Below are 24,979 nucleotides of genomic sequence, written 5' to 3'. Positions count from 1 at the left end.
ATTGTCACAATGTCATTAAGTCAGTCCAAGTAACTATATTTTTGCCCTTTTACACATTAGCCAAGGTTAATTTACTTATAGTAAACAGTTTCTTGACAACAAATATTAATTATATTACTTACCTATGTTTTCTGAACATGATAAACTTGACAGTAATATTCAATAAATAAGAATTTGATCATTATAATATCTTGCAACTGCTTATTGTACTCTCTATACATAAATAGATTTACCTGATACTTTGTCATACAAGAAAATTTGTATAGCTATCAAACAAGTATAATTTTTAAGGAATTAAAAGAACATCTAAACAAATTTTAAAAACATTCTCAGCTTTGTGGTTTGTTCCTAACCCTTCCAAACTTCCCACCAAAATTTTTGTTCTCTGCAGAATTTACTTCTAATCACATTATCTCACAAAACTGCAAGTTACTTTAACTTTACTCACTATTCAATTATTTAAATAGTTTATAAACTGCTTCATCCAATGGTATTTAAACTTTACTTGCAGACGTTTTTAAGGTTGAAGTTCACTAGTTGTTGTTTTTTCAGACCACATGTCATGAGATTACTTTTAGCACAAGTTTATAATAGTTAGAATTGTTATTTGTACTTCATTTTTGAAATTTGATATGTGGGTTCACACTCAACACTTTAAATGTGGGCAATAGCTCAGATAGGGTTAGGGAATAATTAAATTGTGTGTTCAGTCATGGTTTCAATTGAGCCATCACAATGGAAAGAATCACTGCCATTTATCATAGTAAAGAAAGAAAATGATGAATTTAAATGTTGTTTGGATGAAAAACAACAACAACCCAAATACAGGAGCAGTAAGAGACAGATTTATGTTATCAGTTATTATTGGTCTATTACCATGTTGTAAAACCAATGCAGTATGCTCCCCTTGGGGTGGGGGTCTTCTAAAAGTCAGTAGGGGAGTAAGGGGGGGGCAAAGAACTATGACTACAAAATAATATAAATTATATCTGAAAGTACAACTTTAGAAATAAAAAAGATATAATGACCATCATGAAAATATTACTACTATTAAGTAATATCATAACAATGATTACCACAGGCAAATGACGGCAGAGTACCAAACTACATATTTAGAAAGAGTGTACACAAAAAAGAGAGTTGCTTATCACTGATCTATTAAATAAACTAGCAAATTCAAAATACATTAAAAAATTATTTGTCATGTGGTTACTACTGGTAGATTTCGGTACAATCTGACAAAAGACCCAAAACTGAATTTATTATAAATTGAGTTGTGCAAAGTTCTTGCTTCACAGTTATTGTTAGTTGTATTTAGGAAACTGTCAATGTTGTTAAACAAATTTTTTTGTGATAATTTTGTAAGCTGGATTTTACTTTCTGGTTCATTTTCCATTGTTTCTGCCTTGTTTATATTCTTTGATAAAGATTATTCTTTAACATTAAAAGTTTTTGAACTTTCAGATGAAGACTGTAAAAGGCTGAGCCTAACATTACTTTTGGATTGTAAGCATGCTCTGTTTTTTGACAGTTTTGATTAATATTCATTTTATTAAGAAACCTCACAGTAATGTTTCAACTGTTCCTACTAAAAGTAAAAGTTTTCTCACACTTCTTACTTTATGTGAGCAATGAGAAAATACAGTGTTTCATGCCCATCTACTCAAATGTAAATGATACTCATGAAGTTCCCATTACACATTATTATAAAGAACACCTGAACAGAAAGAAACCCACAGAACCTGAGATGTGATAAAGATTACCTTCCTTCAATACCTCCAAATCTATAATTGTTGGATCATAGCTTGATCAAACAGTGAAATCACTGCATTAAAATATGATATCACTGTTATTTGGAGCAATAATCTATTGACAACATTAATTTTAACAGAGAAAATATGACAAGTTCCCAAAAGGTTGGGCATTTATGCAAAAAAATAGTAGAGCTACTAAGAGGCCTGAAGAGAGAGAGAACAAATGATGAAAATTATCACAAAAACTCCAGAATGCCACCAAGTAAACTACTGTTACACAAAAGAGGTGTTGTCTTCTAACTAACAAATTTGAATATCCTAATTTGTCTCTCTAATAACAGTATTTTTTTTAAATTACAAGTATGCTTCTCATTTGTTAACAATAGATTAAGTTTTGAAATTTCTATAAGAGAAAACAGATGGAAAGTTTGAGTATTCCAAACTCTACAGGCTGCTTTTAGTTTTATTTTAAATAAAATAAACTTGAAACTGAAACTCACTTTTGATGTGATATGTAAGAAAAATGTCCAAATTTATTTGAACTGGTAAAAAAAGAAAGAAAAGAAGGCTTTTGATAGTAAATAGTAACCTACTTCAACACATTGGCTGGCATCATCTGGGACTCGGGAGCTGCCTCAATCAACGACTGCCAAGTGTTTGTGGAGTTTGGAATCACAAAACCAAATTCAAAGAACCACTCTAAAGATACGTACAAATGAGAGATTGTTATTACTAGTGAACATAAAATAAATGGAAGTAAAAACTTCATGTTCAATAATATTCAGTACCAAAACTCTACTGTACATTTATTCATAAAATCATGCAAATAAAAATACAAATATTATTCAAACTTGCATTTTTAAACATGAATATAATATTGTCAGTACTTCCCAACCTGCATGCCATTGAAGGGTCTCAGGTGTGCTGCAGAATATTTGTAATTAAGTAACTTTTATTTAGTAATATAAACTTACTATCAATTTAATAAATTTTTAAAATTTCAAATTTAATTTATTTTATCCTTGATACATAACATTAATTTTCACCTGTCTCAGTCAGGAGGGTGCCACTAGGCCTACCTTATGGACTTATTTACACATGCTGCACAAAGTTTGGGACATTAAAAGTGCAACACAAGCTCCAAAATTTGGGAAAAACTCATCTAAAAAATTATAATCACATTTTCTGAAAACTGAAAGATACTTATACATGAAATAAAACAGACTTTCTCTAGGTATCCTTGTTTGTTCTGAATTTTGCACAAAGCTACACAAGGGCTATTTGTGCCAGTCATCCTGAACCTAGCAGTGTAAGACTAGAGAAAAGGCAGCTAGACATCACCTTCCACTGCCAACTCTTGGGCTAGTCTTTTACCAATGAATAGTGGGATTGCCCATAACTTTATAACACCCCCATGGCTGAAAGGGCGAACATGTTTTGTGTAACGGGAATTCGAACTCGCGACCCTCAGATTATTAGTCAAGTGCCTTAACCACCTGGCTATGCAGGACTCTCTGGGCATCCTTACATGCCATATTCTTAAAAATAAATATTAGAATTTTACTTTGTTAACTGTACTTTCCATAATTGTAATGAAGAAAAAAATTATCAAACTCATTTCTGAATATGACAAATTAATTACTTATTTTTAAAACACTGTACTGATCAATATTAAAATTAAACTTAAGCTAGAAGTCTGAAGATGAAGTTTTCACAGTTTTGAAGGTACTGTACTTAACTTTCCCTAACAGAAGTTTGTGATTCTATGCTATCAAATACTGATAGTTATCACCAAGTAGGTTGGAATTAAGAGCACAAAAAACTACGCTACTGCTACATTTATACTTCATTTGCAAAAATAATAAATAATTTATAACATTCATTGTTTTCGAGCAATGGGTATATCAAGTTTAATACCACAAGGTATCATTTTTGCAAAATGCAATTCACACATTTAGTGTTTTGTTAGGGAAGAAAATCAATACAAAATAAAAGACAACACTTCAACTTTTAAAGCCTTCCTGGCAAATTTGAAGTTGTCATGATTTTCCATTCTTACTTTAGAGACATAAATGTTATAATATACCAAACATGATGCACTATAATAGAGCCACTATGCTAATCTATTCATACTTTAAATATTTCATCAAGTACTGCTCTTAAGTTTCACATGATTTTCTATTTATATTCATAGGCTGTACATTTCATTACTTAAGACAGAATAGACTTAACAAAGAAACAGTTTGATCTAAGCTAGATTAGAAAAACTTAAAATGTACCAGTACATGGATTGTAAGATTAGAGTAATAAAAAATAATCTCCAAATGATTTCTTAATGTCCAAATACTTTTCTCTTGGAGTAACTTTTTTTTTCTTACCACAATTTCTAACAGTTGATTTGATTGTTACAGATAAAGTAGATAGTTGTTAGTTCCACCAAATGAATATTAAACATTTTTCTATTTTTTAACTCACCTTCAAGGCAGCGACCTTTGAAAAGAACTTTTTGTTCTAGACGAAATTTTTCCATTGCCTCAACTGATGAAAAATTTATCTCACGTGAAACAGCTCGACATTTCAGAATTTTTTTAGGAACCCTTGCTGAAAAACAATTTAATAAGAATTGTATTTATTAATATTATATTTGAATGATTTATCATAATTTAAAAAATCTTAACAATTAAGTACAATAATATTTGATGGAAATTTAAAAAACCAATCTTACAACAAAAATTTACCACCTTATAAATATTTTTAGAAAAACTATATTGTTGCTACTAAAGTCAATCAAATTAAATTTATTTACATTTTTAGGTATGATGAAAAGTCCTCAAATTTCACACTCTTAGCAAATGCTGCCTTACTGTCAAATTTGCTTTGCAATCACACAAATAAATGTGATAGTCAATTTTAGTTATTGTAACAAGTCACTACAATTAGACAAATGTTATAATTTAGGCTTTGAGTTATTTTATAATATAAATATGCAATAAGTTAACAATTTTCAATACTTTTAGCCACAAAAATAAAGTTAGGTAAATATAACTGAGAACATGAATGGAATATCTAGAGGCCTATAAAAGTACCAGAGTACTTGATACAAAAGATGCTAGAAAACTAAAAAAAGCATACGAGAAATATTTGATGAAAAGTATTAAACTTAATAGTGAATTTATCTGTTTACAGTTAAGAACAAGGCTACACAATGGGCTATCTAAGCTGTGCCCACCAGAAGTATTGAAACCCAGATTTCAGCATTTTAAGTCTGCAGATTTACCACTGTGCCTCTAATAGTGAATGTCCGAATAAATTTTGGGCCTTTAAAAACTAAAAATGAAAGGATCTCAGCTAATGATCACAAGATATTTGAGCATCTAAATGCTTTTTATCACCATGTTGTATTAAAAATATTTTCTGATATCCTTAAGAGAGATCAGGATGAAACCAGAAATGGTAAGATTGAATATTAGAAAAATGAAAGGTAACCCACCTGGGCCAGATAATATTTACCCTTCATTAATTCTAGGTTATTAACTTTAATTTTTAATTAACTTATTAAAAGTTACAAGTTGTAGAAATATTGGCACACATCAAATTTTAGGGGAAGGGACAGAGAGTGTTACTTCAGTAAAAAGGAAGTTACTACTCTGTAATGAAAGGAATATCTTCAAGAATACTCAGACAAGTTTCAAACTACCACAGGTAATCAGCATAGATTCAGAAAGGGACGACCATATCCTACAGTTTGCTACCTCTGAAATTTTATAATCAATCCAGACAGCAGTAGTACAATGAACTTTTACATTATAGAATTAAAATGAATGATAAACAGGCACTTACCTCTAAAATACTCAAAGCCTTTCTTTGTTGAGTTTGCTCTCATATTCTCAACAGAAACATGACTCAAAATTCTGAATGTCCTTTATGCTTTGCAAAGCATGTATCACTTATCCCTAATTGTGCCTTCTACCACCATCCATGTGACTTCTGCATATGCATCAGAAAATCTTAAGCTCTGCTTTATTATAAAATTTAATTTTTGTTTGAAAAGTTGCAGATGTTACAAAAACCACACACTGCCTGGTTGTGGGTAGGTGGGTATTTCAGAGATAAGTACTCATCTGAAATTCATTTTAGCAGATAAAATGTAAAATTCAGATCAGATAGTCTTACCCCTGAAATACTATAGGCCAAAATACCCTTGTTGAAAAAGGAAGTGTGAACCATTGAGAAAGAAAAAAGTGATAAGAGTTATATATGTCACAAGACAGGAAGAAAATAACCCAGACTACGACAGAGGTGTAGTCAAGCAGAGTTACAGTCAAATAGAGAATCAGAGAGAATCTAATAAATGGATTTAATGGAGGATGAGTGGAGTGGACCAGCTTTATATAAAGACTGGACACAAAGACATTCAGAAATATGCAATTCTTCTTATCAGGGTGCCCCTTTGCCCTTGAAACCCTTTGGGTGCTGAAAAAACGGCTGTGGAACCAAGAATAAAATTCAAATGGTGGTGAGATAAATAATTGGGAGGAACACTAGATCCTGCTCTTCTAGTAGAATATTTCCAGGGGAGCAGCCCAGTCAAGTATTATATGGAAGGTAGAATGCCATGGTTGGAAGAAACAATAGGTAAGATATATAAACAGTATCACAGTATTATAACTCAAAGGCTGAAGTTCTTCTCCATCTATATCTAGGAAAGCTAGTGCCACTAAACTGGCCAAAGTGGTGGATACCAGTGAAAAACCAAAAAAAAGACCAAAGATGATGATCAACAACTTAAGGGTAGAACAATGGTTACATCACAAATATAATGGAAAGAAAATAATAAAAAAAGTAACTGACCCATATCCTGTCTGAAAAGAGGCATTGTGCCTTAGATATCTCTTAATATTATACAAGGCTGTACATGTGGAGTTGAGAAAAATATTTACAAAGGCATTATTAGCCACCAGAAGGCACTCTGTTCACTTCCAGAGAGCAAAAACCTGTAATGAAGCCTAAGTGTAGAAAGCACAATTGTGTCTGTGACAAATGCAGAGGTTAATGACCACATGAGTCTTAACTGGATGAATCCAGATAAAATATAGTACTGAATCTACTAAGTAACAGGGAAAAATATTTTTTCTTTCGAAACTTAAAAATCTCAAGTACTCTTGAGGTGGATTATAAAACGTTTTGAACTGAATAGAAATATACTCTTCAAAAAAAGAAACGCAAATAGGATATTTTTTTATTTTAAAGAGAAATATATGTAATAACGTTACAAGCTCAGAGTATGTGATGTTACATGTGTTGAGGCACTGATTGTCAGACCAAAATGGCAATAAAAGTTGTGCACTTTGAAAACGGAGGAAAACATCGGATTTTTCGCCAAAACGCATGCGTGTCCAATAAATTTGTTTGAGAGATCTGCATGTTCTGCAAATGCAATGTGTGCAAAATCCCTATAAAAGTGACGGGTTCTCAGTTTCCATAGCTCAGTGTTAAGCCACCGACACGCAATACAGTTACACCAAGACTGACTGAAGCACAACGCAACAATGCCATTGGTCGTTTGGAAGCAGGCAAATCTAGATAAGATGTTGCCAGAGCTGTGAATGTCCACCCAAGCACCATCACAAGGCTATGGAACCGTCACCCACAACATGGATCAACTCATGACTGTCCACGATCTGGCAGACCTCGCATGACCATGCCCGCACAAGATCGCTACATCCGGTTACGTCACCTTCAGGATAGGACCACCACTGCGATGTCTACTGCCTCAACCATACCAGGGCTGTGTAGGATTTCCGATCAGACCGTACACAACCATCTACGAGATGCAGGAATCCGACACGTCCAGTCAGAGGCGTCATCCTCACCCAGCAACATCGTCAAGCACGGCTGCAGTGGACTCTGGCACATCGGGTATGGCCTCATCGACGATGGAGGCATGTCTGGTTCAGCGATGAATCACGTTTTATGCTTCGTAGGCAGGATGGAAGGACCCGTGTTTACCTTCGCCGAGGTGAATGTTTTGCAGCAAACTGTGTGCAGGATGTTCACAGATATGGTGGTGGCAGCGTCATGATGTGGGCTGCCATTGCCTACAATGCCAGAACAGACCTTTTGCACATTCGAGGGAATCTTGCGGCTCAATGATACGTCAACGAGATTCTTAGGCTCCACGTGCAACCCATCATGGTGAACGTCAACGACGTTTTTCAACATGACAACGGCCGTCCTCACACAGCCCGACTCACCACTGTCTTCTTGAGACACCACAACATCAACGTTCTTCCCTGGCCCTCCAGATCACCAGATTTAAACCCCATCGAACATCTTTGGGACGAGTTGGACCGACGTCTGCGACGGCAACAACCTCAACCACAGACTGTACCTCAGCTTGCAGCAGCTTTGCAGGCTGAGTGGACAGCCATTCCACAGGATGTGATTTGTGATCTCATCGCTTCCATGGGCAGGAAATGTCAAGCAGTTATTGATGCTCACCGGGGGCATACTCGTTATTGGAGTTGAGTGACGTTAAACTTCACCTAGTGAGCGTGGACTTCGCCTTTGCAGACTTTGGATGTTCAGCAGTGAATGTGCAAAGTTTCACACATGTCATACAGAACTACCCGGAATAAACTTGTTAACAATGTGTCTCATATTTTGCCTTTTGCATTTCTTTTTTTGAAGAGTATATTTGTGTTACTATACACATCAAACAAAAATTGAACAAAAAATAATTTACTTGCTATGGATTTCTTTACGCTTGGAGAATAACCACTGTCAGTAAACAGAACTAAAAGCTTAAAAAAAAGACCTTGAAAGAGTGGAGATAAAAGAATGAAGAATGATTTCTTTGGCAATCAAGGGTGGAAGGCAAGACAATCATAAAATAAGTACATAAAAATTAGGCAATCTGTAGAAGATGTAAAAAGTGCAAAATGAATTTTGATAGCACAAACTCCCAAGAGACTAATTAGATGATTGATATATGGTCAGTGATGAATGTCTGCAAAAATGTGAACATCTGAGCTATAAGGGAAGAAAAGCCAGCATCTGTAAAAAGAAGTACTTTACAAAGTCAGCCATTATGAAAGATGGACATCCAAGGCTTGCAGAGAAGACGCTTCCAAAAAATAAAGACACAGAATTCCTTTGAGATAGGCAACATAGTGATGAAACCATGGTTTAGAAACTGATAATTCCACAAGCTAAGACCAATGAAGAACATTTTCAATCACCCCTATTTACAAAAGATTGGAAACTTCTTGATCCAAAATATGAATTAAAGTTGTTTCAGCTAAAAGAAAAATTTGGATGGCATAAAAATGGAGGAAGGGGAGGTAAAAATTGGATAAAAGATCAAAACTGAAAGATCTGAGGAATCAAATGGTTTTGCAGATGCACATAAGATCTCACATGGTCTGCCCAAAAGATTAGGAAGAGTGGCTACTTAGAAAGGAAGAAAATCAAATCAATGTTTGGGTTAAGAAGATCCACCCCAGTTGCTTCTGTGTTTTATAATTTGAAAGGAGCAAAACATAAATTTGCAATAGCAGAAGAAAATGTGGGTAATGACGAGGATGGCTATTACTAACTAAATTTTAAAAAGCAGGAAAAAGACTCGATGTAATGTATAAAGCCACAGCCTTAATTTGTTCCTGCTGACAAACTAGTATGGGAGAAATATTGACAAAAACAAAATAGTGAAAGAAATACCAGCAAGGAGGCAGGTTCTTCTTAAAATATTTTTATGAAGTGATAAATGAAAAAGAACAAGCAAGCCACATGGTAACTGAGACTAAATCAGTGGGTACTACTGAAAGAGAAACACCTAGAACATTCACTTGCTCTTGACAAAAATAACAGATTCTGGATAAAAATGAGCAAAGACAAACTGTTAATTAAGCATAATTATTGAGTGAAGGTGAAAATACTGATGAAAAGATAGGATAAAAGACAATGTGGATAATCACCTCTCTCTCAATAATAAACAATATGAGGGTTTAAAGTATGAGATAACAAATGAACAGATAAAACTAAGACCTAGCTTACTGGTCAGATGAATGAGAAATATTTGCAAGTTTCCTTTATTTCTAAAAGCATGAGTCATAATCTCAAAATGAGGGAGAAATTATTCCAAAACAGAATCTTCTTATCAAATGTTAGAACCTAAAGGTGTAATAGAAATTAGCTCAAGTTTCAAATGTTACAAACCTATGAAAAACAGATGAATAATTTCAAAAGAACCTTTGCCAGAACTTGGGCTGGTTGGTAAATCCTGCTCCTTCGACAAACATTAAATAAAATCTGTTCAAAAGAATTGGTTTGTTCTTGGAAAGAAGAAAAGAGAATTATGAGCAGTGTCTGTATAATGGCTAAAATATCTTGGTCAAAAAGGCTGCTTATACAGCTACAAGAACTCTCTGATAGGTAGGGGGACAATGATGAAATAAAGCTTTAACAGAAGCAGAACAATTTCTATCTTTAATAGAAGCATTAAAAGGTGAATTGAGAGAAGCAATTATTGAAGTGTTAACTACAAGAGTTATGTGAACTTAAGAATCCATCATGGATGTACCCAGTATGACTGTCAACAAGAAAGTCTAAATTATGGCAGGAAAGTAGACTTTATACAATATCTGATGCATGTGCAACATGTCACAAGATAGGAGAGTGGAGAATTATGGATAAGTAATTCTTGCTCTGGAATATATTAAGTACATTCAGAATTTTTGAATTACATGTTTGTTGACATCACGAGTGCACACTGAACAAGAAAATGCTTGCAGTATTTCAGAGATAAGACTGACTATCTAATTTGAATTGGTGCATCTGTTCTTCCGAAAAAAAAACTTTTGATAAGGTTCTACATAAAAGATTTCTTACGAAAATTGCACCTCTTGGAGCAGAATATAATCTGGTTAAACGGAATAAGAAGGTTGCTATTAATAGGACAAAAGAACAGCAGTTAATGCTAAAAACCTGCGACTCAGGGTTTTGTGCTAAATTCTTTATGATTTGCTATTTTCAAATGATATTAAATTATTGGATATTTCAAACTAAACTAAATATGATGAAAGTTTTGCTGAAAGACTTATTACTTGATAAGCTATAAATACTTTGCAAAAACTTTTTAACATTAATAAAAGTAAGGTTATGAATATGTTACATTAAAATGTATTACGAATTACTCTTATAACCTTGAAGATGAAGTTCATAAGGTAAAAATATCTGGGCATAGCTGTAACAAAACATATACAACATCCCAGACAAGTTAACTAGCAACAAAACAAAGATAATATAATCAAGATGATAAACTTACAAGTGCTCCATACAGGATGAAATAGGTTCTTCAATTTATTCTATAAAGTGTAGATTAGACTTGATTTTTAATAATTGTGTTCAGTTTGGTCATTTTATCTGAGAAGAGGTTGAGTTACTAACCTACTGAAGTTTCCAGTTTCCAAAATAAAGGCATTTCAGTTCTTGTTGCATACTTTAACTTTTAGAAAACCCTTAACTTGCCTGATAAGGGATATTGGTTTACAAGCAAAACCACCCATTCCCAGTGATGGGAGAAGTTTAACTTCATCTGTTAGTTTAAATTATTTCATGGACTTTTTTTAAAAAAAAAGGTTAATTGTGTTGCACTGTTGGTTTCACTGATGTATACTACCCACCATGAAAACCAATTACTGAGCATTTCAGTGAAACTAAGAGCCACTCAACGATAACACAGTAAATTTACATGTTACATCACACTTTGAAATGCAAAGGATAGTGTGATTAAATTGTTAACAATATACTGCTTGCAAACTAAAATTTGGTATCAACATTGTTCATGCCTGTTCTCCATCATTTTAAAAGTGAATGCTGAGACTTGCCTGCATGTACAGCTTTTCAAAATGGAAATGGATGAACACTTGAACAGATACTTTGGTTCACAATGTATTGAGATGGGTGCTTACAAAACCCAAATTTTATTACAATTTATTTTTTTAATCTTAATCAAGACTCCTGAAACTCTGCCCTAACTGTTCAGTGTCTGACTGCTTGACAATAATGATACAGCTTTAGCAACAAAATCTGATAATCACCAGCTTCTTTTCCCATTATTTTCTTTTCATTCCCAACTTTTCTTTGTGCTTACTTTTATTTTTCTACTTCTTCCCCATTTTTGTTTTTCTCTCTCTCTTTTTTTTTTTCTATGACCAAAGATTCTTCCAGGATTTTCAAAATCTCAAAATAATTCCATTCTTTTTGGACACTTGAAAGAATATTTACCCTTAATGAAACTGATTGGAAGATTAAGTTAAAATATAAAAGACTGATAATTACTGGACATTTCTCTAAATGAGATAGTGTGAATAGCAGGATTCCTCACAAGCCACAGTTGGGACTTCTGTTCTCTGTGATTTGATAGCCTCCTGGACAATATTATTTTTACAATTCAGTAATAAGATTTTGGGAAGGATCAATTCTACTGGGAATACTCTCTTTACTAAAATCATTTTGACACTCCTGCTGACTGGATTAGATCATGCAAAATGGGTTTCAAGAACAAAATATTTAAAGATGGATACCAGGAAATGGAAATAGAGTCCTGGTTTTGATAACAGGAATTTAAGAGCAACAGTTTTTTGTATCTTTGCAAAGTGTTCGTAGCTACATTTGATGTATTGCCTGTGGATTTGGTCCCTTAATAACGGTAATAATATTAATATGACTGGATGTACTGCAGAAACAGATTGTTGAAAAGGCACATACTTTATGTGATACAAGTAAAGGATTAGAGTTTTACACTTGTTTTTCTGAAGAGCACATGTGTAACAGTCACAAGTGTTCTAATTCAGACATTTAAAGCATTTATCAATTTGAGTAATATTCTAGTAAAGAGTTTAACTGAATGGAACAAAAAGGTTGGAAATATTAACTTCAATGTTAAGGGTAATATAATCACATTTTAAAGCTCACATACAAGCTAGTTCCTCAACAAAATTATTTCCCAATTAGAATTATAACTTTATTGAATGTTTTGCTTGCTGATGTGGTGTGTACTGTTTGACTATGTTAATAATTCCTTGGATGCGAAGTGTAAAATTTGATCTGTTTTTTTATCTTCATATTGGCCATTATGGTAAGAAATCAACTCAACAGACTAATTATTTACATATGTTACCTTGCTTTATCATGTTTCTTAATATTTTATTGCTATCAAGCACTCAAATTGTTTAATAGCTTACCTTCATGTTCAACATCTGGCTTAGATCTGAAAAAAAGAAAGGGAATAATAATTTATTGAGTGTTTTTTTACTTCTGTAAGTTTTATATACTTAAATATTTGAGCATGCCACAGTTGGACATGTTAGCAATAGTAATGAGTAAAACAATTATGTTAAACATTACAAGGTCCAAAGAAAATTATACGTGCAATATATAAAAGGGGAAATAATAATAAAGAAACATATTAAAATAAAATTTAGCATAAATAAAAATAGTTCATCCAGATCTCTATCTTCATGATCAATACTATTTAAACAGGCTAACTCAGACCTTTATCTTCATGGCCAGTATTTTTTAAACAGGCTAACTAGTGAGTAATTAGAATAAAACTGTAAAAATCCTGTTCTAAATGTACATCAGCAATGTGTTTCAAAAATCATAATACCTCATCTCTAACTGCAGCAGTGAGACACAATGTCAAAACACTTGAGAAAGATTTATAACTGTTTTCATGATAATGTACTTAGAGAGAGCAGCTAATTCTTGAAGTTAAAATCTTACTTGAAAAACTTTAAATGTGAAGATAAAAATATAACCCAGTTACCTTTTTTAACATTAACTGATCCACCTTATGAATCTATATATATATATATAAAAGATTTGGCAAAGATTTTATTAAACACCTCCTAACTTTTTCTAGAGAACTTGGCTATGCAACAGGTCTACAAAAATGAATCAGGCAACTATCAATTGAAAAAGACTTGGTAATTGTTCAAAACTGTTGCTTATGATAGATAGTCTCTCAGCTGTGTGGTGTTTTAAATAATCCCAGAGACAGCTGCAAATGCAGAGAGCTTAGTTTCACAATATAAAATGATGAAGAGAAGTAACTACAAAGTTTAATGGCTCAAGAAAGCCCAAGAAGGCTGGAAATTCTGTCCTTCAACCAAGAATGGGCTGCTGATAAACTAACAACTTCAAAGAAGAGCTGACATCTTTACCAACTTGCATGAATAAAATTTCAAGTAATGCATTACAAAAATATAATTTGTCACATATTTTAATGTTTAAAAATAATTTTTGATGTTATGTAATTAAGAAACAGAAAGGTGACCAGATGAAAGACGTTAAAGTATATGTGCAATTGTGGAAGAAGGGCTAATAAGTAAAATTTTTTCTCAAAACTTTTCTGTCACTGCAGTGCCACTGCTTCTTATATTAAATTTAATTCATAACTATATACATGCCACAAAAATATCATTGATAATAATTTGTAGAAAAAGTCAAGTAATAAGTCACAATGCCCTGTCTGTTCCAAAGGTTGGTGGCTATGACTCTTCATCTCTACTGAGATGAATCATTTCTAATGTTTAAAATGCAGTTGTTATCTTGCCATTATTTAACCAGTTTGACTTCCTTTTACTCTCTTACATTCTACATGTCCTTTTCATTTCCATCAACATGTCATATCCTTGTACTACATGCCCAAGATAACTCACTTTTATATCTTAAACCACTCACAATAGGGTCATTCCATGTCAAATCATCCAGGAGGCTGCAGGTGACCCCCACAGAATGCCTTGAAAAAATTCACACGTGCTCATCTACCCATATAATGAAAAACTGCCAAAGATTAAATCAATATCTATAATAGTTTCTGATTTACAGCTCTGTAAAATTTAATTAATTTTTATTTTTAGCGACATCATTTTCAGGCAACTTTGGCTGCTTAAAGCTGCAAGAGTAATGGTGGTAGAAGGCTGAAATTTGCTACACTGACTGAATTAATCCCACAGAATTCAAAAATGGTCTCAAACCAAGTTTCTCTCTCTTACGATTTGTATAGTGAGGTGGGTAAAATCACCTGAAAACTCAAAATCATAAAAAAACTTTGGTTTATGTAATAAGCCATAGCTCTAAGACTTAATATGATACAAAGCTGAAATTTTTTTCAAATTTCCTATAACATATCAGTTTATAAATCAGCAATTGTTGTAATTAAAAGTCTGTTAGATATCCTGTGAAAACATTTAGTTGCATGCAACTTATGATTTAGCTAACATAGCCCTATTTCAAGCCACAGTTTGACCATGTCACCAGTTATTCAGCCTTTTCAGATTTGTACCATATATTCTTACATCTCTGAATATGATCTACAAAAAAATATCACAATGGTGTTCAACTTACTTTTTGAGTTATAATTATTTAAAGTATCCTCTGACCATACGTTTTTTATTTAAAAAAAAATTCAGTTCAGGTGTGTTACTGTATGCAAATATATCCATATAATTTTGAAAAATACCTGTCAGAATTTTATGAATCACACTGAAATATTTTAACCAGCCTTTCACAATGTTAAATAATGAAGTTGTAAGACACAAGAAAGATTTAATTCATTTCTGAACATGTTTATTGGCATAACTAGTTAGATCACATGGCAATGCAATTATATTGTGTATGCATTACAGTTATGCAGATATGGCCGAGTTTAAGATTCATAATATAATGAATACAAAGGTAAATTAGATACAAAAAGCACAGTGCTACAACAGGGGATAACTGAGAAAGATTATAGTCGCACCAAACTGCAATATTCATGACAATGAAGAGTTTCAAAAAACTGCTTTGGCAATAACTTAGCCTTAACAACATCAAATAAACATCGCTTTGTTCAGACAGCTTGAATACATTTCTGATATTTGAGTTTGATTATGTTGAGATCACTTTGACTTAGAACATAGTGGTGAGCACTACTGCCTTGCACAGCAGGTTAACTTATCAGACAATGAACATGTTGGAAAGGAATCCAGCTTTCATTTTTACATGCCCTTGCAGGCCATGAGAAGAATTTGTTTCTTGACTTCTTCATAAATGATACCAACACATCGGAATGTTTATCTGATCTATCTTTTATGTTTCCCACATACCATTCATGATCGTATATGCATGCCACATATTTCCCTGGCTGATAATTGTCATTGCTATCATTAGACCCTATTTGAGCTGCTGCAGGATCACTTTCACTACTACTACCAACAGTTACAACTGTGTACACATCATCATCTGATAGCCTTCTCATATGCAATTTGTTGGTAGAATAAAGCTATGATGTGACCTAATACCTGCCACAGTTTTGTGTTTTTCATAGCACTCAAGTAGATCAAACTTTACACAATTCTGCAGGACTGATTCCTGATTGACCATAAAGAACTGAATGCCCTGAATGTGGTCCTTTGCCCAATGGTACATATCAGAGACACTTACAAAGTGATAATTTATTATTTTATACAACCTTGCATCTTTTGAGGATCATGTTCAGAGATGTAAGAATTTATGGTAAAGGCTGATTAGAATATTTCAATGGGATTCATAAATTATTTCAAAAGTGTATGGATACATTTTCACACAGTGACACACCTGAATTGAAGTTTTTTGTTTCAAGTAAAAAACGTATGGTCGGATGATACTTTAAAAAATTATAACTCAAAAAGTAGGTTGAACACCATCTTGATTTTTTTTGTAGACCATATTCAGAGATGTAAGAATATATGGTACAAATCTGAAAAAGCTGAATAACTGGTGACATGGTCAAACTGTGGCCTGAAGTAGGGCTATTTTTAGCTAAATCATAAAAAGTTGCATGGAGCTAAATTTTTTTTTACAAGAGATCTAACAGACTTTTAATTACAACAATTGTTGATTTATCAACTGATATGTTATAGGATATTTGAAAACAAAATTCAGCTTTGTATCATATTAAGTCATAGAGCTATGGCTTATTGCATAAGACAATGTTTTTTATGATTTTGGATTCTCAGGTGATTTTACAGCCTCACTATGTAAATCCTGAGAGAGATAAACTTGGTTTGAGACCATTTTTGAATTCTGTGGGATTAATTCAGTCAGTGTAGCAAATTTCAGCCTTCTACCACCATTACTCTTGCAGCTTTAAGCAGCCAAAGTTGCCCGAACATGAATTCGCCAAAAAAAAAAAAACACAAATAGTACAGGGGTGTAAATCAGAAACGATTAGAAATATTGACCTAATCTTTGGTAATTATTCATTACATGGGTAGATGAGCCCACGTGAATTTTTTCAAGGCATTCTGAGGAAGTCACCTGGAAACTTTTCCAAAATCTTGATGATTTGACATGGAATGACTCAATAGTTCCTTGTTGTGTCCACATGGCCTAAACACTGCTTCATTAATCTTTCTTTAAGCCTATCTTACCAATATCATTCTTCTTCTGATGCCAACAAACAGTCTGACATGACTTGACTAACTATGCAAGTCTCACTAGCATACAATAAGAGGTGACCACACACAAATTAGTAGATATAATAGATTGAATAATATTATACAATGTGAAATCATCATCATGTAACCTCCAAAAATGCATGTTTTCATTTAGCAAAGCCATCTTGGGCTATTTGCTGAGTCCACTGAAAGGAATCGAACCCCTGATTTTAGCATTATAAATCTGTTTACTTACCTCTGTACTAGCAGGGGACCCCTCCAAAAATGAACCACCACTGCAAAAGTAAATGAAGTAAGATTCATCTGAATACATCACACATCATTAGATCAGATTCCTTACGACTGGATTATCAAAGAATACATGACATCCTAATGGGATCTCTAAGCACCATTACACTTGCTCTGTCTGTTCACAACTGAATTCACAACTCCAGACAAAACAGTTGCTCCGTCTTGTCTTTTTCTTTAAAATGCTGCATAGGTGGTGATAGTCCTAATTAATTTTCACCTTGTTTTTCCCATTCAGTTTTCCTTATCTGACTGGCTTCCTCCTTTAATATCTAGAGGACTTTATGACTGCTGCACTTCCTGTCTAACCCCTACAATTAGTCCTATTTCAAAATGTTATAAATCTACTACTTTTATCATATATCAGCTGTTTTATACTTTTAGATCAAATGTTGGAAACACAGAAATACCATGTTTTACATAAATCTAATCTTTTTTGTCACAAATCTTTGTAATGTGTCAGTCATTGGTTTCTACAAGTTTGGGTAGACAGTGTACATTATATAGTTAAAACAAAAATTAAAATAACTCACAGATCCTCAGTTCCCTGCCATAAGACCTTTCCTGTGTCTGCATCTCTAAGGTTCATCCAGTTTCTAAAATTTGTGTTAAGGTATTTTTATACAAAGAATAATATTTTACTATATAGAAGTTGCTCTGAATAGACAATATAAATGAGCAATATATGGCACTAATACTGATTTAAATGCATGATACTAGAATTTCTTTGATACACACTTCATAGGTGATATTTTAATACTAATTGGATAAAACCATAAATCAAACATGTTAAAATTGAAACACACTAACTATATATAATCACCCAACTAGTTCCAACCGACCAAGTTTTTCATTACCAAGGACAACATTAACTGAAAGAAAAACATAAAAAAGAATGGCTGCAAATAAAATAATGAGATTAACTCACAGAAGGCACCTTATTATAATGGAACTTTCAATGTATACATCCAAAACTCAGTTCTCTGAAACTACTGCAATGATCATCACAAAATCATAACTGGGTATTGTATCTATAAATAGCAGTACTTTTAAAGCTGAGCAATATATAAACAGTTAAAATTTTCATTAAAGAAAAATATTTTTTTATGTTTGGTTTTGACTGTTTTATATCAGAAACTTACTCCCTTTCTGTAATTTTTATTGGTTAAATTTGAAACTTAATCCTTTGTTTGTAATTTTCATTGGTTAAATCCAAAACACATAATTTTTGTGGAAATACTTCAATAAAATCTACTCTGTGATGTAAATTTTGTGATGATAGCTCATTTTTAAACTAATATTTCAATGAAATCCTTTTACTCAAGGATAGTAATCATTATTGAATGTCAAGTATGAGTACATTGTTGTAGAACTGTCAGAAAATTCCAGAAAAGACTGCAGTTATACCTGCTAGTAGGGCTAATATTAAAGAAAAGACTGCAGTTATACCTGCTAGTAGGGCTAATATTAACAAAAATACTGCAGTTATACCTGCTAGAAGGGCTAATATTAAAGAAAAGACTGCAGTTATACCTGCTAGAAGGGCCAATATTAAAAAAAAGACTGCAGTTATACCTGCTAGAAGGGCTAATATTAAAGAAAAGACTGCAGTTATACCTGCTAGTAGGGCTAATATTAAAAAAAACATCACAACTTTAAAAAGTTTAAACTAACTGCAATGATGGGAGACTCAAAGGATTATACAAGATCATAAAAATTGGTCAAACAGGAAATCAAAAATGACATAAGAAAGACTGGTGGAAAATGTAAAAATTAACAGTAAGATAACAAATTTATGTCATAAACCTAAAATCATCTCAGGTGGATTACATAAAATGATTTCCACGTTGCATTAAGTTCTACTCCATTCAACTGTTTATAAACCTATTTGTATATATGCATTTCATTTGATCCTCAAATATAATTTTGATGATAATAATCTGGTCCAGTATTTACTTTTTTGTCTGAAGTTGATTTTATTGTTTGTTTCAAAAAGATGCTCGGTAACTAACTTTTCTACCACTTGATGTAAGCAAGTTTTAATCTTACAGCAAGGAATCACTTAGTTTGCTTAGTGTAGACCAATCTACAAAAGCAATGAAATAAGTATACAACTTATCCACATTGTCTTTACCCTATTTCAAATTTGCAATAAATATCTACAATAAGCCTGTAAATTGGTCTAGCTTGATCACTTTTGGACAATAAAACCTATTGTATGTGAAATCCCTAGATGTAAGGTAACATTTTTTATCTTTTCCATTCTTCTCTCTTTGTCAGTTGCCATTTGGACAATTTTACGTTTTAAACAAACGTGTTGTTTCATTTAGCTTCAAATCCTCTGTATGCAGAAAGAGTAATTTTTTGAAATAATTTAGTTTTGTAAACCATTTTTGTTCTCAAACATTCAACACATCCCAAACTAATGTTTGATAAACATCAATCTCCTCTTCTAATTGATACTTTTACAGATGATTCTGAAGACAAACTGTTTGGCAAGCCAGAAAAAAAACAACATTTTTGTACATGCAACACAGGTGACATTTTCACTGTAATACTAAAGGACAAGTATTAGCTAAAGAAACTCCACAATTAGTTAAACTGTTAATCCTGATATATATTATTCTTTTCAAGGGGAAAAACTACTCTGATTCCTTTCCTGGACATACTGATTACATATTAAATCCAAATTATAATCTATATATGTAAATTTACTACAGATCAAAAAGCGTGAATATTTTCACCACAGAAGGTTGAATTACACTTTTTTTCCAAAACTGGTGAGTGTAAAAGATTCAAGAGTAATACTATCAACATAATATTGACAGATCAAATGGAGTACACAAAAATAAGTTACACTTATAGATAATGAAATGGGTGTAGAACTCAAAACAATATTTTGTTTTGTAATGTATCCATGCTGTAATGACACTGATGGTGTAAATAAGTTTGGTAGTGGTTGTGACTGTTTTAGTGTTGTCCTTGTTAATTGCAATTTTGGTGTTTCCAAATTAACTGGGCATTTTACATTGTAACTTATCAATTTTAAAGATATATATTTTGCTTAAATGGCTGTTTTATGAATTTTTCTCATTAATTTTGAACACAAGATACCCTTGAATTTTCAAAATTTTAATACCATTTAATACCTCTATATGAACAAATGATAAATGAAATGTATGGTATCATTATACAGTCAAAAAATATATCTTAATTTTGTTAAAAATATACTCTTCAAAAAAAGAAATGCAAAAGGGATATTTTTATTTTAAGAGAAATATATGTAATAACGTTACAAGCTCAGAGTATGTGATGTTACACGTGTTAAGGCACTGATTGTCAGACCAAAATGACAATAAAAGTTGTGTACTTTGAAAACGGAGGAAAACATCGGATTTTTCGCCAAAACACATGCGTGTCCAATAAATTTGTTTGAGAGATCTGCATGTTCTGCAAGTGCAACATGTGCAAAATCCCTATAAAAGTGACGGGTTCTCGGTTTCCATAGTTCAGTGTTAAGCCACCGACACGCAATACAGTTATGCCAAGACTGACTGAAGCACAACGCAACAACGCCATTGATCACCTGGAAGCAGGCGAATCTCGATCAGATGTTGCCAGAGCTATGAATGTCCACACAAGCACCATCATAAGGCTATGGTATTGTCACCAACAACATGGATCAACTTGTGACCGTCCACAATCTGGCAGACCTCGTGTGACCACGCCCTCACAAGATCGCTACATCTGGTTATGTCACCTTCGGGATAGGACCACCACTGCGACGTCTACTGCCTCAACCATACCAGGTCTGCGAGGATTTCGATCAGACCGCACGCAACCGTCGATTCTTATGCCCCATGTGCAATCCATCATGGTGAACGTCAACGACGTTTTACAACATGACAACGCCCGTCCTCACACAGCCCGACTCACCACTGTCTTCTTGAGACACCACAACATCAACGTTCTTCCATGGCCCTCCAGATCACCAGATTTAAACCCCATCGAACATCTTTGTGATGAGTTGGGCCAACGTCTGCAACGGCGACAACCTCAACTGCAGACTCTACCTCAGCTTGCAGCAGCTTTGCAGGCTGAGTGGACAGCCATTCCACAGGATGTGATTTGTCATCTCATTGCTTCCATGGGCAGGAGATGCCAAGCAGTTATTGATGCTCACGGGGGGCATACTCATTATTGACGTTAAACTTCAACGAGTGAACGTGGACTTCGCCTTTGCATACTTTGGATGTTCAGCAGTGAATGTGCAAAGTTTCACACGTCATACAGAACTACCTGGAATAAACTTGTTAACAATATCTCAGATTTTGCCTTTTGCATTTCTTTTTTTGAAGAGTATATTATCATATGTCTATAGAAATACACAAATAAAACATTTAAAGTTAATGAATTAGCATAAAAAAATCCATAATAATGAGAAAACCCACTTGTAGAGAAAATTATATATTTAAAAACATAAAACTCAAAAGCAGTGGTGAAATAGCAAACGAGTCCTAAGTGGATTATACAAACAAGTTACTTTTATAACCTACAGACGGTGACAGAAAATCATGCTTTTATGAGAAAATATACAGCATTTCATAAAATCATTGACTTTCACAGGTAAATAAAGCCTTAAAGTTGTCAGTTACCAACAATTTGACCTTACTTCCTCAAATAACTTTCTATAGCAAGCTGGAAGACAATCATAAGTATTAATTTGAAAAGGAACAGAAAACATTAACACCTTGAACATTCAAGTCACAATAACTATTAAAAATATTACAACTATTAATCATAAAAACCACACTTGGATCAAAACTTAACTTGTCTAAAAATGTCTCTGTGGGACCTAATAAAACTTTCAAGTTACATAACTAAACAGAGTAATTAGAATGACAGTAATGAAAATATACTGAGTTAATCAATAACATAAATTTACAAATATTCAATACAATCTCATTGCAAACTCATAAATTCTTAGTACTTTAAAAATGCTAGAAAACAAATCATATGTGGATTTCAAAAGTTTTGTTTACACATAGTTTTCTTCTGTTCAACTGCTGGGAACATGTGTGGTCTATAAATTAACAGCCACCACACCAATAAACTTCAGGAATACAGGGTAAATCACACAAAACCTAAAAACTTTACACATCCAGTATTTCCGGTTTATGTATATTGTTTTAGGCTAAATTTAACATAAGCAGAAGATAACCTAAAACTGACTGGTGGGACTCATTTGAATAAGTGACACAATGTATTTGTCATTTCTTACAAGCATGTCACTGGAGGTAAACCTTTGTTATATTTCATAATCTTAAACTGAAAAATGACTTGCCTTAATACTGTTTAAATTACTGCTGTGGACGCTGATATATATTTATGTTACTATTACAAATCTTCCATTTATCAGAGGGAATTTGATAAATTTTACAATATAACATTCACTTCCAGTGTCACTTACACCCACCTTGAATATTTATTTTGATACTGGACATCAAAATCAAAACATAAAAATTGTAAACTTTCAAACAGCATTCAACATTTGATGAAGAATGTCCATCATCCCAATGAACATAACAAAAAGCAAACTTTTACATTTAATATTTTAGTTCTGTTTATAAAAATGTCTCCATGAAATGGAAAATAAAATAATCTGGTCACCATCACACATTAAATATTTCTAGCCTACTCCCTTAAGAGTAAGCACAAAGAGTGTATATGATAGAGCATCACGACCAGACACGGTGTCATCCTTAGTGTTTTAAAGATGAAACATTCACACCTTTCTTTTATTTTTGATAGATCAGTAGAAAGTGGGTAGATACCTGAGAATTAGAGTTGTTAACAACACAAAAGTTCAAATCCCACTCTGATCATTTAAACAGTTATCAATTCTTCCTTACATTTACTGCATCCAGCTAAAGGCAAACCATTCTGTCAGGAAAGTAATACTATCTCAAGTTAAAATTAATCCTATCCTGTCAAAATGTATATTTGAATTTCCTTGACCTATTGTTCTCACCGTTAAATAACTAATGTCACATTTGAGTTAAATGAGAGTAATAACAGTTGCCTTAGAAATTACAGTCCAGTTACTCTTACTTCTGTGGTAGGAAAAATCCTAGTCTGATAGAAATAGCTTTAAAAACACTTTAGTGAATGAAACAAGATGGAATAAATAAGGCCAACACAAATGGGAAATCTTCACTTATTAATCTGCAAATGTCTATGATGATGTTACTTGTTACGTGGATAAAGGAAGGGGGCATAGTCTTGATACACCAAGAATTTCAATAGTTACTCACACAAAAGGTTAGCTATAAAGATCACATTATTAGAGTTGGAATATGACTAGTTTATTTGATTTTACAGTAGTTGTGTGGGAGAAAGCAAAAGCTTGTTATTAATGAAGTCCTGGCAAACTGGGCCTTTTCACTCATGTAGTGTATCAAAGGTTAGTGTCTTTGTTTTATCTTATTCAGTCATTAACCCTTAAACAGCAGGAATGTTGCAGGCAGCAGCATCAGTTGATGGTGGCTACCATTTAAGGGTTAAAGAACATTCACTTGAGCAGAAGAAAGAAATTAGTATATTCTGCTAATGAAATTAAACACTTGCGTATTTCCAACTGTATTGAAGTATTACAGAATGACTTTGATAAATTGGCAATTTAAATAAATATTCGACACAAATGATTTTCAATTATAATAAGTGCAAAACTATGCATCTGTAGTGTTAAAATCTGAATCACACATTTAACACAGATGGGAATACAATCATGTGATTGAAGGAAAAAAACTCTGACATAGTCATCAACAAGTCACAAAAGAGAGAGAAGCAGTGCTCTATTGTTACTAGTAAAGCTAATACAATTTCAGCATACATTTCAATACATAATGGTTACAAGTCAAAATAGTTAATTATCTTGTAACAAATCATTTGTCATAACATGTACATTGTATAATCATGGTCTATTTATATAAGGGAGGATACTGATTGCACTGATAATAAAAATCAGAGGGCTACTAGAATGATTCCATGGATGAAATGATTCTCTGAGGATAGGTTAAGATATCTTAGTTTCTAATGAGAAAAGATGACTGTGGCCTTAAAAACAGCTTGCTGGTTCATCAGTTGTTCCAATTGATGAGTAAACTTAAGTAAAATTATTATATACGGTGTTTGGAAAGTCACTACACACTTATATATTTATTAACAGACATGTTCAGTATAGAATACAGGAGGTAAATATGAATGGCAATTATGTTGAAAGTGGCCCCCACTGGCATCAATACAGACTTGGATCCTTCTTATTTTGTTTCTAAACACCACTATCAGTTGCTGGCTTGAAATAGACTGAATAAAATATGATTACAAAACTGCACAGTGACTTTCCGAACACTCTGTATAATATATAATTGGTCTTAAAACAAATAATTCTTA

General features: G+C 33.0%; 1 protein-coding gene across 2 annotated transcripts in view; it reads right to left on the bottom strand.

The window, feature by feature from the left end:
• LOC143230992 (retinal rod rhodopsin-sensitive cGMP 3',5'-cyclic phosphodiesterase subunit delta) overlaps positions 1-24,979 on the bottom strand; it is a 35,167-nt gene that overhangs the window by 4,101 nt on the left and 6,087 nt on the right. For both annotated transcript variants that reach the window (XM_076465409.1, XM_076465408.1), the window contains exons 2-5: positions 18,061-18,123; positions 13,001-13,026; positions 4,230-4,355; positions 2,348-2,453 (exon numbers count right to left, since the gene is read on the bottom strand). In XM_076465409.1, the coding sequence (XP_076321524.1) occupies positions 2,348-2,453; positions 4,230-4,355; positions 13,001-13,026; positions 18,061-18,116 (314 nt within the window). In that variant the 5' untranslated portion in view covers positions 18,117-18,123. The remainder of the gene's footprint in view (positions 1-2,347; positions 2,454-4,229; positions 4,356-13,000; positions 13,027-18,060; positions 18,124-24,979) is intronic.

The sequence above is a fragment of the Tachypleus tridentatus genome, chromosome 10 (assembly GCF_004210375.1).
Source record: "Tachypleus tridentatus isolate NWPU-2018 chromosome 10, ASM421037v1, whole genome shotgun sequence".
NCBI lineage: Eukaryota > Metazoa > Arthropoda > Merostomata > Xiphosura > Limulidae > Tachypleus > Tachypleus tridentatus.
This window is presented reverse-complemented; position numbering and strand designations above follow the sequence as displayed.